Below are 15,486 nucleotides of genomic sequence, written 5' to 3'. Positions count from 1 at the left end.
ATACAAGGTGTCCTGCTCATGATACTAAAAGCCACTTAACTTTTACAACAGACAGTAGAAAAAGATGATGGAAGGTACAGATTCCCGACTTTCTAATGTCATCCAAGAATCTTTGACTATTAATATACAGTGGAATGGCAGATGATCACTTGAAAAGACCATTATAAGGAAATGGTGAAAAAGAATTGATTAAACTTATTTGTCACTTCCCTTTTCCTTTGCCCAATCTACAAATATCAAGATATGTCTACAATAAGTCACTTCTGCGCTAGCGGGTGATAGCAATTACCCGGTGAGATTATTTGAGGTGTGCAAGCTGGCCCGAACGCCACTCTTATAAAAAATATTTTCTTTTTATCTAAACTAATTTACTCCTACCGGATAGGAGGAAAGCTAACATAAGTTGTATTGTAAAATGAATCCTCTGCTCCCCAAAGTAGGTCTCTTCCTTTTCCTCATCCCACTTCACGACCTCCCCTTGAACACCTCATCAACTGTCACTCGGCCTCTTGCCCAAGCTTGCCACACAAATAGCTTCTACCAGTGAGAGAAGCATAGGGATCCTTAAACTTCATTGCGACATATTAATATGTTTGGTTTGCTAGTGACAAGTTATTATGGTGAGTCCTCAGTGGACAGAAGTCAGTGAACCACTCGCAAGAGTCCAATGGTACACGAGTGACCTTCTCCAACAGATCATACGAACATATATGTTGGGACTAAGGTTCTACTGGGTAGCTTCCTTGCTAAGTTCTTACTGTCCACGTCCAGTATTTTCCGACCAATTAAAAATTACAGAGGCCAACACAAACAAGTCCTTGGACACAATGATTCTTGAACTACTATTCTTGCAAAATTATTTTCAACCTTAAATATTCATAGTATAAAACATGATCAGGATTCAGCAATGTCAACAAAAATCACAAAACATTTAGAGCAATCGTTCTTACATGAAGATAAGATAATAAACATGTTACTTAGACATGAAGATGAGAGAATAAACATGTCACTTAGACATGAAGAACAACTAACAGATACTTGGATACTGACAAGTACAATTCTAGCCTTGTCTCTCAACTACAAAACCAGTTTCAAACATGAGGTTACAACTGTTAGGTAATGCTGCAATCGATTCAAACGATGGGGGCCAAAGGTTATCAATAAGAAAAGACAACTGAAGCATGCGGAGAGGATCTTGGAAAGCTTAGGATCTCCTGTGCCATTTTAACATAATCCAGAGACACATCACTCCCTAAGAACGAGGCAGCAAGGACAAAATTTTCTAGCACAGTTGCATGCTTGAGCAAATATTTTACCAATGACAGCACAGACTTATTTTCACTTAGTGATCCGTAAAAGTTATCAATCTTGATGGTCTTCAGATGTGGAAATGAGCCGTTAAAATTATGTGTCTCAAACCTCCTGGTCTGTTCATCCTCATTTGTGTACCTTGACAAGGTGTCCTGTAGGAAAGAAATCCGCTATATTAACCAGTTATTCTCCTTAGATGGAAGCAGAAAGCCAAGGAGTTGATAGTGGATACAATAAAAAGGTAAGGAAGTTTTATATTCAAGGAACATCTTAAGTGCTTGGACAATGTTACAAAATGGTACATGCAAACAACAAAAATATGTTTCAAAGCTTCATTGAATCTGATCATTTACCCCCTCGCCTGAAGGTTAGTACAATCCCTTGTTAAGCATCTTTTTAACAACTACAAAAAGTTTACTCAGAAAATCAATTTTGATAGCGACAACATGAAATTTCTGTCAAAGCAACTCAAGCTGAACTATTTTCTTGACAAAAAATTAAATTGAGAGAACAAGAGAGTTCCGACACATCTTACACAAAAATAGAATAATAAGCATGCTGCTGCAGCAGATTTGGCAAAGAGAAACCATCAATTTTCAAGACTAAAAATCAGATTCTGAAATCCAAACAAAGCAACATTCAAATGAAATTTTCAGAATTTGAACTACGCATTCCCTGGAGCAATATCTGTGAACACATCGAGAAATGCTCACCTCGATGGATAAGCACTGCAAAATGGTGCAAACCTCATCTAGGACGGGTAAAACTAAACACAGATGGCAGTTGCAGACAAGGACGATATGGACCAAGTGATATTATTGTGGCACTTTCCATACTAAGACTGAAGCATTTGCACTTTCCTATGGGCTTAAATGGTGTCCTGAACATTGTATTAGAAACATTTGGGTGGAAGACGGCCCTTAACTTATTGTGAATGCTGTCAAGGGAGTTACGAAACCTTTTTGGCACTATGAACCTATTATTGAAGAGATTAAAGAGTTTATTCAAGGTGAAGTAGTCAAGGTGACACACTATCACATAGAAGTGTGTGGTGACTGATTCTTTAGCCAGATACAGTCACCGGTGGATAAAGAGAAGAAAATTTTCAGCTTGCACTATCGCGAGAAGCTAGAGGGAACTTAAGGGTGACAAGTGGAAGCTCAGAATTTGAAAGAAAGCCCAAATATTATCTCTAACAATGCAACACGATGAACTTCCCGATTTGATCCTACAGTCAGTCACATGTTTCTTGTCTCACTTTGTCTCTTTTTTAGTTCTTGTTGAAACAATGTACACCAGAGCAGTCTCCACAAGTTAGAAGCTATTGTTGAAAAGCTAATTAAGTACTTAAGCTAGTTATGTTTCAAATTGCAAATAGAAGTCCTCCTATACAAAATCCCTCTTTCTGCTTACACATTAGATAGGTTTATCTCCTACCCTTTGGTCAAAGATTGAACTTCCTTAATGTCTCTATACTTGAGGATTGAATCGGTTCAAGTCTTACCTTTTTGAACAGGTAAGGCAGTCAAGTCCACAACTTTGTAACATCTTATCATTATCTATAAAATATACTACTACGGTGGTTTCAATTATTAAAAAAACTTTTATGATTGTTTTTTCCGGAAGTACTTAGGATCATAAATATGTTGATGTATATCGTCTCCTTCCTCCACTAATAGTTGTTTGCTATGGATAACATGAAGTAACAAGAATGAAGGTCTAAAAGAAACTTACTCTTGCATTGTGATTGTCCCAACAGTCGATGGCCAATGTCTCAAGATCCGATGAGCTCTGCAAAAAGCTGCAAATTCCAAGGAAGTCTGATTGTTCTAAGGCTATGTTAAGTTCTAAGAATTTCCGGCTTGATAGTGGAAACTGCCACCCTTTCAACTCCAAGATGGATAGGCACTTATAAACAAAACAGAAAAACCAGAATATGTCAAAACAAGGAAATACGACATACTTAATGAATGAAATGCAAATTGTTGAATAATTCATAAAAACAACTTGGACTATACGACTTGCATTTTGCCACATCAAAGTGTTCATGGTTGGTTTGGAAATCCAAAGACAGACTTCTAAACACTTAGAAAAACCCAAATTTTACATGTTGTTCTGTCCACTGCAAAGTCCTTATTCTCACAGTTAATCATCCAAAATTTTGTTCAAAAGGTCTTGTTTCAACTTAGATTGTCCTAAGTAGTGGCACTTTAAATGTTACTAAAGTGATCATTCAATGGCAAATAAAAAGTCCCTAAAGATTTTGGATAGTGAAGAGTATGAATAAACCTCGATGCACCAGCTACCCAATTCAAGATTCTCGACATGGGAAACACCATGAAGAAGTTCCTTCAAATAGCTACATTCCTTCTCCAAGTTGCGTTCTTCATCCTCAAAATCAAAATCTAAACGAAGGATTGCATAAAAAAGTGAAGCCACATTTCTCTGCTCGATACGTATCTCACTGCCCTTTCCCAAAATTTCCAAATGTTGAATATACGGGGCTAATATTTCGAGATTTTCATCGTAGTAGTCTCGTATGGTCAATTCTCTCAGCTTCACAGAGCTGATCTCAAGACGATGTATGCCTGAAACATGTTCTAATTCCAAGCACTCCAAGTTATGGCAACCAGATAATACCTTTTCCATGACACCATCTGTCAATTTCACGTACCCAATTTCAAGAGAAACAAGACTACAATTAACACAAGGGTTCAGTTTGAGATTCTTTAAAACCAAATTTTTCAACATCTTACCCTTGTATGCAAACTGAGGAAACTCATATATTTGGTCATTTATACATAAAAGTCCAAGTGTAAATTCTTCAACTTTAGTACAGGCAAAATGTACCCATAAATCAACATCTTTAGCATAACGCTCCTCATACCTAAGGCCCCACACACTGAATCTCCGGATTTTCTCGAAAGACTTATAGTAATAAAGTTTTCTATGGGTGGAAGATAGGTAATCTAAAGTGACATTTTGTTTTTCACTATCGGGGAAGGTGAAATTGAGTGAAACTGGAACGGACATCCAAAGAAACCGCCATCGTGTAGACAATACGCTCGTTCGAACAACTTGTTTTTTTCCGTCCCACAACTTAGAGAGGATGTGGATTAGGATCGGGTCAGGCAAATCACTGAGTCGGTCTCCTCCCGCCGTGATTTTCTCCTGCATTTCCTTGGAGTACAACCTGAAATTTAAGCTATGAAATGCACAAGTTTCAAAAGTGCAATATTTCTTAAACTTCGCATCCTCAAATAAAATGGGACGGCAATACTCCCTCCATCCCAAAATAAGTGTCAAACTCAAGAATTCAAGACAAAAATTAACGAGTGTTTCTCTAATTGACTTTAGCATTATAGAAGTAGTCATCTTTAATAGTACTCAATTCTCAAAAAACATCTAGTCCACCCATTCTAATTTATGTGATATAGTATGATCAAGTACGGTATTTAAGAAAAAAAAGATTTTTTTTTAAAACTTGAGATCTAAAACAAGTCATAAATATTTGTATGGTTATAAATTATTTTTATAGTGAAAAGTTTTTAGTTAAATCCCTTAATGTATCAATTTTTTTTTTACAGACTAAAAGTAAAGTGTATCACATAAATTTGGACAGTGAAACAGAGAGAGTAATAAATAATGATATTTTAGTAAACTCTACATAATATTTATTAATTTTTACATAGGCTTGATTTTTGCTAAGATGACACTTATTTTGGGACAGAAGAAATTTGCTGTAAAAACAAGCAAGAACCAAAGAGTAAAAAATTAATACCGTTGTTGAAGTATTAAACAGACTTGTTTCAATTGGCCTCCTTTTTGAAATTTGAGTTATGAAATGCAAAATCAATTTCAGCATGACCCTAGGGTTTGTGTTGGCGGGAATGGTGGCTTATGTGGCCATATTGAACCATATGAAATTTTAGCAAACATAAAATGATTTTTTTATTTTTTATTTTGGTTTGATAAAGTCATTGATAAATTAAACAAAAAATAAAGAGCGATTTTAGTATGGACGGGTTTGTTCTCGGGATTTTGTTCCAATTCAATGGTAATTCATGTGATATGTTTTGCTTTTTAGTTTGTTAAAAAAAATGAAACATTTCTATATTTAGCGATAATTTAATTTAAAACTTACTTTGTTATTTTTAATGAAATGAATTAAAGCCACATAAATATCTATAGCTTATTTTAGATCACAAGTTTTAAAAAATTTTATTTATTTTTTAAACTTCATGTCTAATCAAATTATATCACATCAATTGAGTCTCAAATTTAATTGTGAAAACAACAGAGCTCACAACAAAACATATTTTCTTATAAAATTCCATTTTATAGAGTTTAGGGGTATGACCTCTTTAAATTGTGGTCTAATCCTCCTTGGCTTTTGTTATATTCTATTGTGTTTTTATAATAAAAAAATACAATTGTCTTTTAGTCGTTTATTTTTAAAGATTAAATAAATATACTAGATAATAGTACACAATAATATAACTCAATTACAAATATATTATGTATATATTTCATGTATTTTAGAATCAAATATTTATTCACGTCTTTGTTAAATGTTTTTTTTAATAGAGGTCGGAATTGGACAAAGCCATATATCTAGAATTTGAAATTGAGAAATGACAAAATGATCTCTTATGTTATGTTTGAGGGTAGATTCAAAATAGCTTCTTAAGTATGCACCGAATAATTTTTGTCCTTTAAGTTTGCCCAAAATTAATATTTTTAGTTTCCATCAAGTATTTAACAATTAATGTTCGTTCGATGTGACAAAAATTTAGTAGAAAAAATATAACCATAAATACCAAGAAATTCCTATCATATCCTAAATTACTATACTAAAAAGATATTTAGAAAAAAGAAAAACACAAATACACTTTAAAAGTTGCTCTAGACTCTAGAAATTAATACAAAATAACAGAAACTACAAAAATTATACTTCTAAAGTATAAGTTCCCGCTAATTTTCCTTTTTCATAATTTATGTCAAATCTAACAAACAGAGTTCACTAATATTTATTTAACAACCTTAACCCCTTGTTTGGATGGTGGTTTTCCGTGGTTCATTAATGTATGGTTTTCTAGGAAATCATGTTTGTTTCCATTGTTCTTAAAATTATGTGATATGGTGTTGTAAACTCGTAGTTCATTCCATGGTTATATAACCATAAAAAGTCCCAATTTTTGAAACCACGGATTTGGTGGTTTTTTCATGGTTACGTATTTCATTTCTCCATTATACCCTCCATCATCCACCCCACCCTACCCTACCACTCACTCCCACCCCCACCCCTGCCCCACGCTACCACTCACCCCCACCTCCCGCCACTCACCCCAACCCCACCCTACCACCCACCCCAACCACCACCCACTACCCCTCACCACCGCCCAACCCCATCCTACAACAACTCACCCCCACCCTCATCCCACACTACCCACCCCTCCACCACCCCTCACCACCACCCAACCTACCCCCACAACCCCTCACCCCCACCCTACTACCCACTACGCCCACTCTCATCTCACAATCACCCACCTCACGCCACCCACTACCTACTTATTTTTTAAAGTTCCTATTTTATTCTTTACCTGAGTTTTATTAATATATATAAATTATTTCTAATTAAGAGTTAAGGGTATTTTAGTAAACTTATAAGTTATTATATAGTACCATACAGTCAAACCAAACAATACAAATGTTATTAAACCACAATAAACGATACAATCTATCCAAACATTGTATTCATTAATACAGTACAATACAATACAACACCATACTGTACCATACCATACTGTACATTAATGAACCACGGGAAACAACCATCCAAACAGAGGGTAAAAGAACCAAAACTGTTCAGTATATACCTGAAAAAAAAAAAAAACTATTTTGAACATACTCTCAAACATAAGGGACCATTTTTATCATTTGCTCAGTTAAAACTACCAAAAAAGGAAAGAAACAACACGCGTGGCTGGTTTTAAGGATAATCTCTCAAAATTCCCTTTTCCATCAATTCTCTCAATTCTTTATACCAAAAAGTAGTGCACATTTTGTTTTCAGTTCCTGTAAAGGGCATAATAATGGCAGGGAAAACAGTGTGTGTAACAGGAGCATCAGGTTACATTGCTTCATGGCTTGTCAAATTCTTGCTCCATCGTGGTTACACTATTAAGGCCTCCGTTCGTGATCCAAGTTTGTTACTTTCTCTCTCAATCTCTCTATTATTTGAAAATGCATTCCTGGTTTATTTGATGGAGAAATGAATTCTTTTCTTGGTGTTGATTCTTGGATTTGATTTGTGGAAAAAATGGCAGAAAAATGTTCGTTTCTGTGCCATGCAGTGGATATGTTGTGTTTATGATCGTCTTGGCGCAGAGGCGGATCTAAGATTTAAATTTTATGAGTTTAATCTTAAGATTTTTAGCATTGAACCCGTTATATTTTTAAAGTTAGGGGTTCATATCTAATATTTATTGCAACTTTAATAATTTTTTACACATAAATTTAGGCTCCGCGTTGAAAGTTTAGGGTTCAGTTGAACCCCAACCTTGTAGGCTAGATACGCCTCTGGTCTTGGGTTGTTTTTTGGATCCTGGAATATTAGGTTTAAAAGATGGGATTTTTTCATTTTTGGCCCGTCCGCCTGAAATTAATTACGAGCGCTAGACAAAATGATACAAAACCTATATACTGATTATGTATATTCAAAGTATATTTATACTTAATATACAAAACCTGTATATTTGCTGGTTATTATTCTTTTGAGCGGTCCAAAAATGTAATAATCTTTAAAATGTTCATTTGCTTTTGTTATCCGAAGATTGTTTGTTGAATTATGTTAACCATTCCATCTAAAAGCTTAAACTATTATAGAGGGATACACTTATATTTATTATCTTAATTCAGGCCAAACATGTGATTTTATTTTATAATGAGAAAGTTTTTCCTTTACCAACAAGGGTTGTGGTGGGATAGATAGGGTTCCTCCACCCTTAATCAGAGGTCTTGGGTTCAACCCGGGGTATGGAAAAAATTGTTACGGTGCGCTTCCCCCTTAAATGAGCCTTACACCGCACGAAGCTGGATTAGTCGGGGCCCACGGTAGGTACTGGCCACTGCGTTGGGAACCAAAAAAAAAAAAAATTCTTTTCTTTTTAAATGTTGGGTGGAAATTAGACTCGAACATAGCCATATTGAATTGTATGAACTGCCTAATTTGAAACTTTAAGATATTAGAGAGGGGAAGCTTTAAATTATTTTTCTAAGTTCTGCAATATATTGTTGGCTGTTTTGGTTTGATTTCATTAACATTCTTCTGTGCTCCAATGGATTGACAGAAGGCTATAGATATGGATACTAATGAGATAGTTTTTCAATTTCGGAAAAGTAAATGATGTTGTAAATTGAAAAATAAATGACATTGTGACAATGGCAATAAAGACTTTCAATTTGACATACAAGTGATGTTGTGATTGTGGTGGACTGGCTTTGCCATATAAAGCCACTCATGTATTCGTAATGAGAAAATCCACCCGGCTAGGCAGTAAAAGCAGAATCATTTGCTGAAAGTTCTCATTAGTGTAGGAGTTGGTCTGCGAAAACCTGAAAGTTTGAGTAAAAAGTGGTTGATCAATGTGTCTAGATTATTTCATTGCTCTCAGCATCTTCTCCCTTCTTCTCCACGTTAAATCACCTAATATTACTCCTCTAAACCACCTCTATTATGAGCTGCTGACACATTAAACCTCTATGAATGGTACATATGTTTGTGATTCAACGCTTACTGGATCCGGACCTGCTGTTAGACGAAATCCCATCTCATCCATGTCCTTTTTCAGCTCTCCGCTTATTTTAATATTTGAACGACAAAAATTAGATATTTCATTCGTTGCCCGTGTTATTAGGTCATATTTACTGCTTATGTGTTGAATGCATTGTGATACTTCCTGCAGATGATCCCAAGAAAACGCAGCATTTGCTTTCCCTTGGTGGGGCCAAGGAGAGGCTTCACTTGTTCAAAGCAAACCTGTTAGAAGAAGGTTCATTTGACGCTGTGGTTGATGGATGTGAAGGTGTATTCCATACAGCATCTCCTTTTTACTACTCTGTTACAGACCCACAGGTCCTTTCCCCTTCTCGTAAATCTGATTTTGAACTGCTTACCTTCATTCTAGGTAGTGCTGACATTAAAGAAGCCCAAAGTATAATCGTGGTTTATAGAAATCGATAAAAGTATGGCAGGCAGCATCTTTATTAGCTAAATATCAAGTAACTTTAGTTATTACAAACTCAATTTCATTTGCTATTCATCAAAGACAAGTCTTCTGTTTCAGATAACACAAGTGACAAATGAACCTTCTGGTACATTAAAGGATCTAGATGCTATGCTGATTGCAGATGAACCATATCATGTATCCTGTTTCATTGAATGAGATTATTGTATTAGTTGAATTTACACTTACTCTGCTCCTGGTTCTTTTGCCATTTGCCCGGGCCCACTCGTATTTGTTTCTTTCCCTTTCTCAGATTGAAATTTCACTTTCTTTTTCTTCTTCTTCTTCTTCTTTCAAGCTCCTTTTGTAGCTGGGCTGTTTAGTAAATAAATCTATGATCGTTTCAAAAATAGACTATGACAGAAAGCTGTAACAGTTTAGTTTCAAGGAACTCTTTCATTATTGTTATTTCTCCCCGCTTGTAAATTAAGTTACTTGTTACCACCTACTAGAGTGAAATTCTCAAATTATTACATTACCTAATAGAAATAGTGAGCGAAAATTTTGGATTACGTCTGTAAGACAAATTCTCCTTGACAGCCAACTCTCTGCTTTGGATCAATTCATGTCTAGTGGTTATAAAACTATATGGTTATTGTTTGGTTGAGGAGTTGTGACAGTGGCTTGAACATCAATAATCAAATTACACCATACAGCTATTAGAATAATTATTTTCTCCTTTCAATATACTTGATATGTAATTATGAAGCTCAAGAATATTGTAATTTTAATATTGAGCTTGTTTATGGACTTTTACTAGTTGATAGTATAGTTCACATTTGGTAGTTTCACATAAGATCAATCATGCTTTCTAGAAAATAAAATGTGAATAATGTTAATGGTATCTATTTTATGAAACTGACATCCAACTTGCTTTCGATGTGTACTTAAAGTAAATTCACGCTTCAAATCAACTCTATGTCTGCCCATGTTTCAGGCTGAATTACTTGATCCTGCTGTTAAGGGAACACTCAATCTTCTCGGTTCATGTGCCAAAGCACCATCAGTAAAACGAGTGGTTTTAACATCTTCCATAGCTGCAGTTGCTTATAGTGGTGAGCCTCGGACGCCTGAGGTTGTGGTTGATGAGAGCTGGTGGACCAGTCCAGACTACTGCAAAGAAAAACAGGTTTGCCATATATTTTTTTCTTCTTTCCTTGTTAGCACATTCAATGACAAATGCAGGTATTACCCATAGAAATAGTTAGTGTTGAGCTATTCTTCTTGCAAGTCTTACCATTTTTGTGTGTTTTATAATATTTCTGTCCAATGTCTCTCTAGCCAAATCAAAGTGTGCTACAGTTGCATAAATGTTGGAGCTGGGAAGGTGAGGGATATACAAAAAGTTTTAAATAGCAGCCGGAGGTGTTACTAAAAATTTATTACAAAGTATATTCCCTATAAGTGCTATCTAGATTTGTGATGAATTAGATAGCAGCCGGAGGTGTTACCTAAAATTTTATTACAAAGTATATTCACTATAAGTGCTATCTAGATTTGTGATGAATTAGATGCACTTTGCCTAAATATCCTTTTTACCATGGATTGGTACTGGTATGGATGTAAGAAGACCAGGCACATGTCTCTTATTTTAATATCAACAAGAGCTCATTAAATGTGGTTCTTAATAACATAACTAGCTAATCCAGTTTAGAGAATTTCTGAGTGCTTTTAGTCACTGCACTATTTCTTAATATCACAAGTTCCTATTTATGCAGTTATGTCAACTTAAGTTTTTGATAATTTCTTACTTTTAGGTGTTCATCCAATCACTTCTCTGCTTGGTGTAGAATTAGGAAAACACATTTTTTTGGAGATGCGTGTTTTAAAGCTTTCAGTTTCAGTAACTTTTCGAGTGTAATGAATCTTCTGATCTTGGTCACTTATATCATCTGTTTTATATGTGACATGTCATGTCTGGTTAGTACAGACTTTTGATTGATTTGTTATGATTGAAAGCTATGATATTAGTTGCAATGTGTCCTGTAAGTGGCCTTGTTTGTTTGCATGTTTAAATAAAGCACATACATATTTTGGGGATCTCCACTCTTCTCGGCGAGGGAAGGGGAGAGGGGAGAGAATACAAATAATGTTAATCTTGGCAACTGCAGACATTCCACCATTTTGAATCTCTCTCTCCCCCCTTTCTGGCAACTGTAGACTCCCCACCATTTTGACTCCCCCTCCCCCTCTTTTGGGCTTTTTTCATTTTTGGCCCATTGGCCGAAATTAATTACGGGCACAAGCCAAAAATACAAAACCTATACACTCTTGTATATTTTGTGTATATAACATGTATATTTATACTTTGATATGCAAAACCTATATATTTGCTGGCTATTATTCTTTTAAGCGGTCCAATAATGTAATTATCCCTTCTTCTTTTTTCTGATTTCAATTGTTAACATCTCTCTTTTCTCCTGTTTCTTTTTAGCTCTGGTATGTCCTCTCAAAGACATTGGCTGAGGATGCTGCATGGAAGTTTGTCAAGGAGAAAGGCATTGATATGGTTGTAATAAACCCTGCTATGGTTATTGGTCCTTTGTTACAGCCTACACTTAATACCAGTTCTGCTGCAGTCTTGAACTTGGTAAATGGTATGTTTTTTAAACTTAAATTAGTTGCATCTTTACCTCAATCTGGTGAGGTCAAATGGCTAGGAAATGTTTAAATGGAATACCAAGGCCATGTGGAACGCCACGGCTTAGGTTGTGTGTAGTGCCAAGGCCATTTGTAAGCAGAGACAAATCCAGGATTTGAAGTTTATGAGTTCCTACAGTAATCTCAAATTAATTTACAATGATAACTGGGTTCACAAGTAGATCTTAAAAAGATTTAATGAAATTTTTAACATGTATACAGTGGGTTCCAGAGACCCCGTACCTAGAGCTTTGTATTCACCCCTGTTTGTAAGGCCAACTGGCTAAGGCAGAAAATATATGCTGTTATTTTTTTGCTTTATGGTCAACATAAGTAGGCGAATACCGAGGCCATAATCAGCGGTAAGGAGAAGGTCATTTGTGAGGCCAAGGCAAAAAATCTTCGTCTTTCTGGTCAACCTAGTTTGATTTCTCCAAATAATTTAACCAAACTAGATGGATCTTCCTCCTAATATGAATATGACGAGAACATCCACTCTCTTATGGCATATAATAACGGGGTTAAATTTGAGTGTAATTCATCCAAAATATTGGTCCTTTTTGTCTTTTTGTTCTAGTTGGATGTTTTCCTGGTGCTTTGGCCCAAATGCGGAGGATTCGGGGCTGAGGGGCTAGACAACAGGTGGGTGTATGTTAACTACAGTTTATGCAAAAGATGATAGTTGGCTGATGTGCTAATTGAACTAGACGTGAAGTCTCTTGTATTACTCAAACTATATGGGAGAGCAATTAGTTTTTTCTTTTAAGCTAGAAGACTTCTGATTAATTGACCCCTATAAGTTTAAATTCCAATCAAAGGCCAAACTAAACCGAACAATTTGAGGGAGAAGATATAAGTGATGAAAGTGCAATTAATAAGTCAGTAACTTGTGCTTTCTTTTTCCCCTTTTTCTTACTATATCGAAATCTGTTTGTTCATAAGGATGTTATACCATTCTTTTCATCTTTTTGAATGTTCATTTTTCCATGCTATGTAGGTGCTGAGACATACCCAAATGCTTCTTTTGGGTGGGTTAATGTGAAAGATGTTGCAAATGCACATATTCTCGCATTTGAGAACCCTTCAGCTAATGGGAGGTATTTAATGGTTGAGAGAGTTGCCCACTATTCTGATATATTGAAGATATTGCGTGACCTTTATCCTACTATGCAACTTCCAGAAAAGTAAGTCTTCATATAAAAAAATAAGTCATTTTTGCTTGTGATGGAACTTCTATATTGAGCTTTGATCACACAAAATTGCTCTGTGGTTAGATGAATATATTGATAGTATTTTATGTTGAATGTGTAGATTGATTTTTGTTCACTTTATGTGTGTGTGTGAGAGAGAGACAGAGAGAGAGAGCGCACACAAGAGACAGTGGAAGAGCTAGTGTTATCAAGGGTTCTGAATAAAATCTTAAAAATCTACAGTTCGTGAAAGCGATATACTGTCAAATTTAATCATAGTGTGACTTCAATCTACTATGTCGCCTTCATATGATATTTGCTTATCCACTCTCTGTCATTGATAAATTGTATGCTCTAAGATTGTATGCAACTTATATCCGGATGCTTGTAAATCGCTAAGTAACTTGAACCATGCAATGCCGGTGAATTCCCTTTCCTTTCTTGTTTGGACTATCCTTACCAGTGATTCTTGATGAGTCCTGAGCTTTAAAGCAAGCATTTAACCACAAGAAAATTTTATGTATACCCGATACGCAGGGTAACAAAAAGGGGGGAGTTTTTGCTTGGGATTGCGTGAAAGAACATGAAACTATTAGCTATTCATTGAAATTGTTGTAACTGCAATCTTTTCCAAATAACCTGTGTAGGTGTGCTGACGACAACCCGTTGATGCAAAACTATCAAGTATCAAGGGAAAGGGCAAAAAGCTTGGGTGTTGAATTTACTCCCCTTGAAGAAAGCATCAAAGAAACTGTTGAAAGCTTGAAGGAAAAGAAGTTTTTCGGAGGCTTATCTGCTATGTAAAAGGCGTCCCAAAGCTTTTATGGTTGTTGATCTGTGCAAGATTTGAAAAGTATCTCTCTTTGAAAAAGTTAGTGAAACCATGCCCTGAACAATATTGCTTTTTTTTTCTTCTTTTGGTTAATTTTAGGATTGATGCAACAAGTGCTGTATCCCTTAATAAATTTCGACTAGACGTGGTTGAAGTTATTGTGAATTTCTATAGCTGCATAGATTGCTTAGCAAAGGCATGGCTAGGGGTCTTAGCTGTACATGAACCGGGTTGATTCGAATTTTTCAAATACCAAATCAAACCAATTGTGTCGGGTTTGTTAATCTATAAATCAAACCAAACCAACAAAAGTCGAGGTTTTCAACCTCTGATTTTTTCGGGTTTTTCGGGTTTTTCATTTTTTTTTTTTTTTTGTTGGAGAAAACTCTTCGTACAAAACATATACTCTTAACCTTATTTCAAATATTTCTTTGATCCTAGTAAGATACAACTATGTAATTAAGGTGTTTCTTAAGAAAATAACACAAAATGTGAGATGAGTGATGATATTGTAATAAAATATTCAAGAAAAAATTAATGAAATCACATAAAATAAATATTGCTAATTAATAAGCTTTAATGAAAATGATCCATAATCTAAAACTACAAAGTCATGCTAAAATAAATGCGGCTAATAAGAATTAACAAATGAAAAAATAATACTAAGTTATGTATTTTAACTGTCTAAACCAGTACAAAACTAAAGAATAGATATTCAACATTAATATTGTCATTCCTAACATTAGAGTAGAATTTCTTTTGTTTAACATTAGCATTGATTTGGTTTTGGTTTGGACTTTATTTGAGTTACTAACATCTATTGACTATAAAATTTATTGGACCAAGCTTGAAATAATATGTTAAAAGACAATAATTATGAAAAAACTTAGGAAATATTTATATTACATTACAAATAAATATTTTTATGTATAAAATATTTGTAAAATTATATACATCTAATGTCGGGTTGGTTTGGTTCGGTATGACTTTTTTTAGTTAAAACCAAACTAAACCAATTATGGTTGAGTTTTTTTTTTCTCAATACCAAATCAAGTCAAACCAAATCATTAGTCGAGTTTTTATCTCAATTTGATTCGGATTGTCGCTTTGGTACGATTTGTCGGTTTTCTTTGTACACCCCTAGGCATAGCTATTATTGCAAGCATCAACTGATAATCCTTGGTGCCTGTGCCTTGTGAACTGTATTAGCATGGGAAATTAACAG

At 35.0% G+C, this 15,486-nt stretch overlaps 2 protein-coding genes across 4 annotated transcripts; one reads left to right on the top strand and one right to left on the bottom strand.

Annotated features, from left to right (window-relative positions):
• Window positions 1-843: 843 nt before the first annotated feature.
• On the bottom strand, window positions 844-5,331 carry LOC132626358 (F-box protein At5g03100-like). 3 transcript variants are annotated; one of them, XM_060341211.1, is made up of 4 exons: window positions 5,093-5,331; window positions 3,601-4,516; window positions 3,046-3,219; window positions 844-1,463 (listed from the first exon to the last, which is right to left on the bottom strand). In XM_060341211.1, exons 2-4 carry the CDS (start codon window positions 4,486-4,488, stop codon window positions 1,158-1,160), a joined length of 1,368 nt encoding a protein of 455 aa, XP_060197194.1. In that variant the 5' UTR covers window positions 4,489-4,516; window positions 5,093-5,331; the 3' UTR covers window positions 844-1,157. The 3 variants fall into 3 exon arrangements, with proteins under 3 accessions (XP_060197194.1, XP_060197193.1, XP_060197192.1); XM_060341210.1 differs by having other exon boundaries at window positions 3,601-4,504; XM_060341209.1 differs by lacking the exon at window positions 5,093-5,331 and having other exon boundaries at window positions 3,601-4,708.
• Window positions 5,332-7,266: 1,935 nt separating this feature from the next.
• LOC132626359 (phenylacetaldehyde reductase-like) lies at window positions 7,267-14,440 on the top strand. The gene is made up of 6 exons (XM_060341212.1): window positions 7,267-7,518; window positions 9,279-9,448; window positions 10,537-10,728; window positions 12,034-12,196; window positions 13,237-13,423; window positions 14,077-14,440. Exons 1-6 carry the CDS (start codon window positions 7,407-7,409, stop codon window positions 14,231-14,233), a joined length of 981 nt encoding a protein of 326 aa, XP_060197195.1. The 5' UTR covers window positions 7,267-7,406; the 3' UTR covers window positions 14,234-14,440.
• The last annotated feature ends 1,046 nt before the right edge of the window (window positions 14,441-15,486 follow it).

The sequence above is a fragment of the Lycium barbarum genome, chromosome 2 (assembly GCF_019175385.1).
Source record: "Lycium barbarum isolate Lr01 chromosome 2, ASM1917538v2, whole genome shotgun sequence".
Lineage (NCBI taxonomy): Eukaryota > Viridiplantae > Streptophyta > Magnoliopsida > Solanales > Solanaceae > Lycium > Lycium barbarum.
The sequence above is the reverse complement of the archived record's forward strand: the minus strand, read 5'-3'. Positions and strand labels throughout refer to the sequence as shown.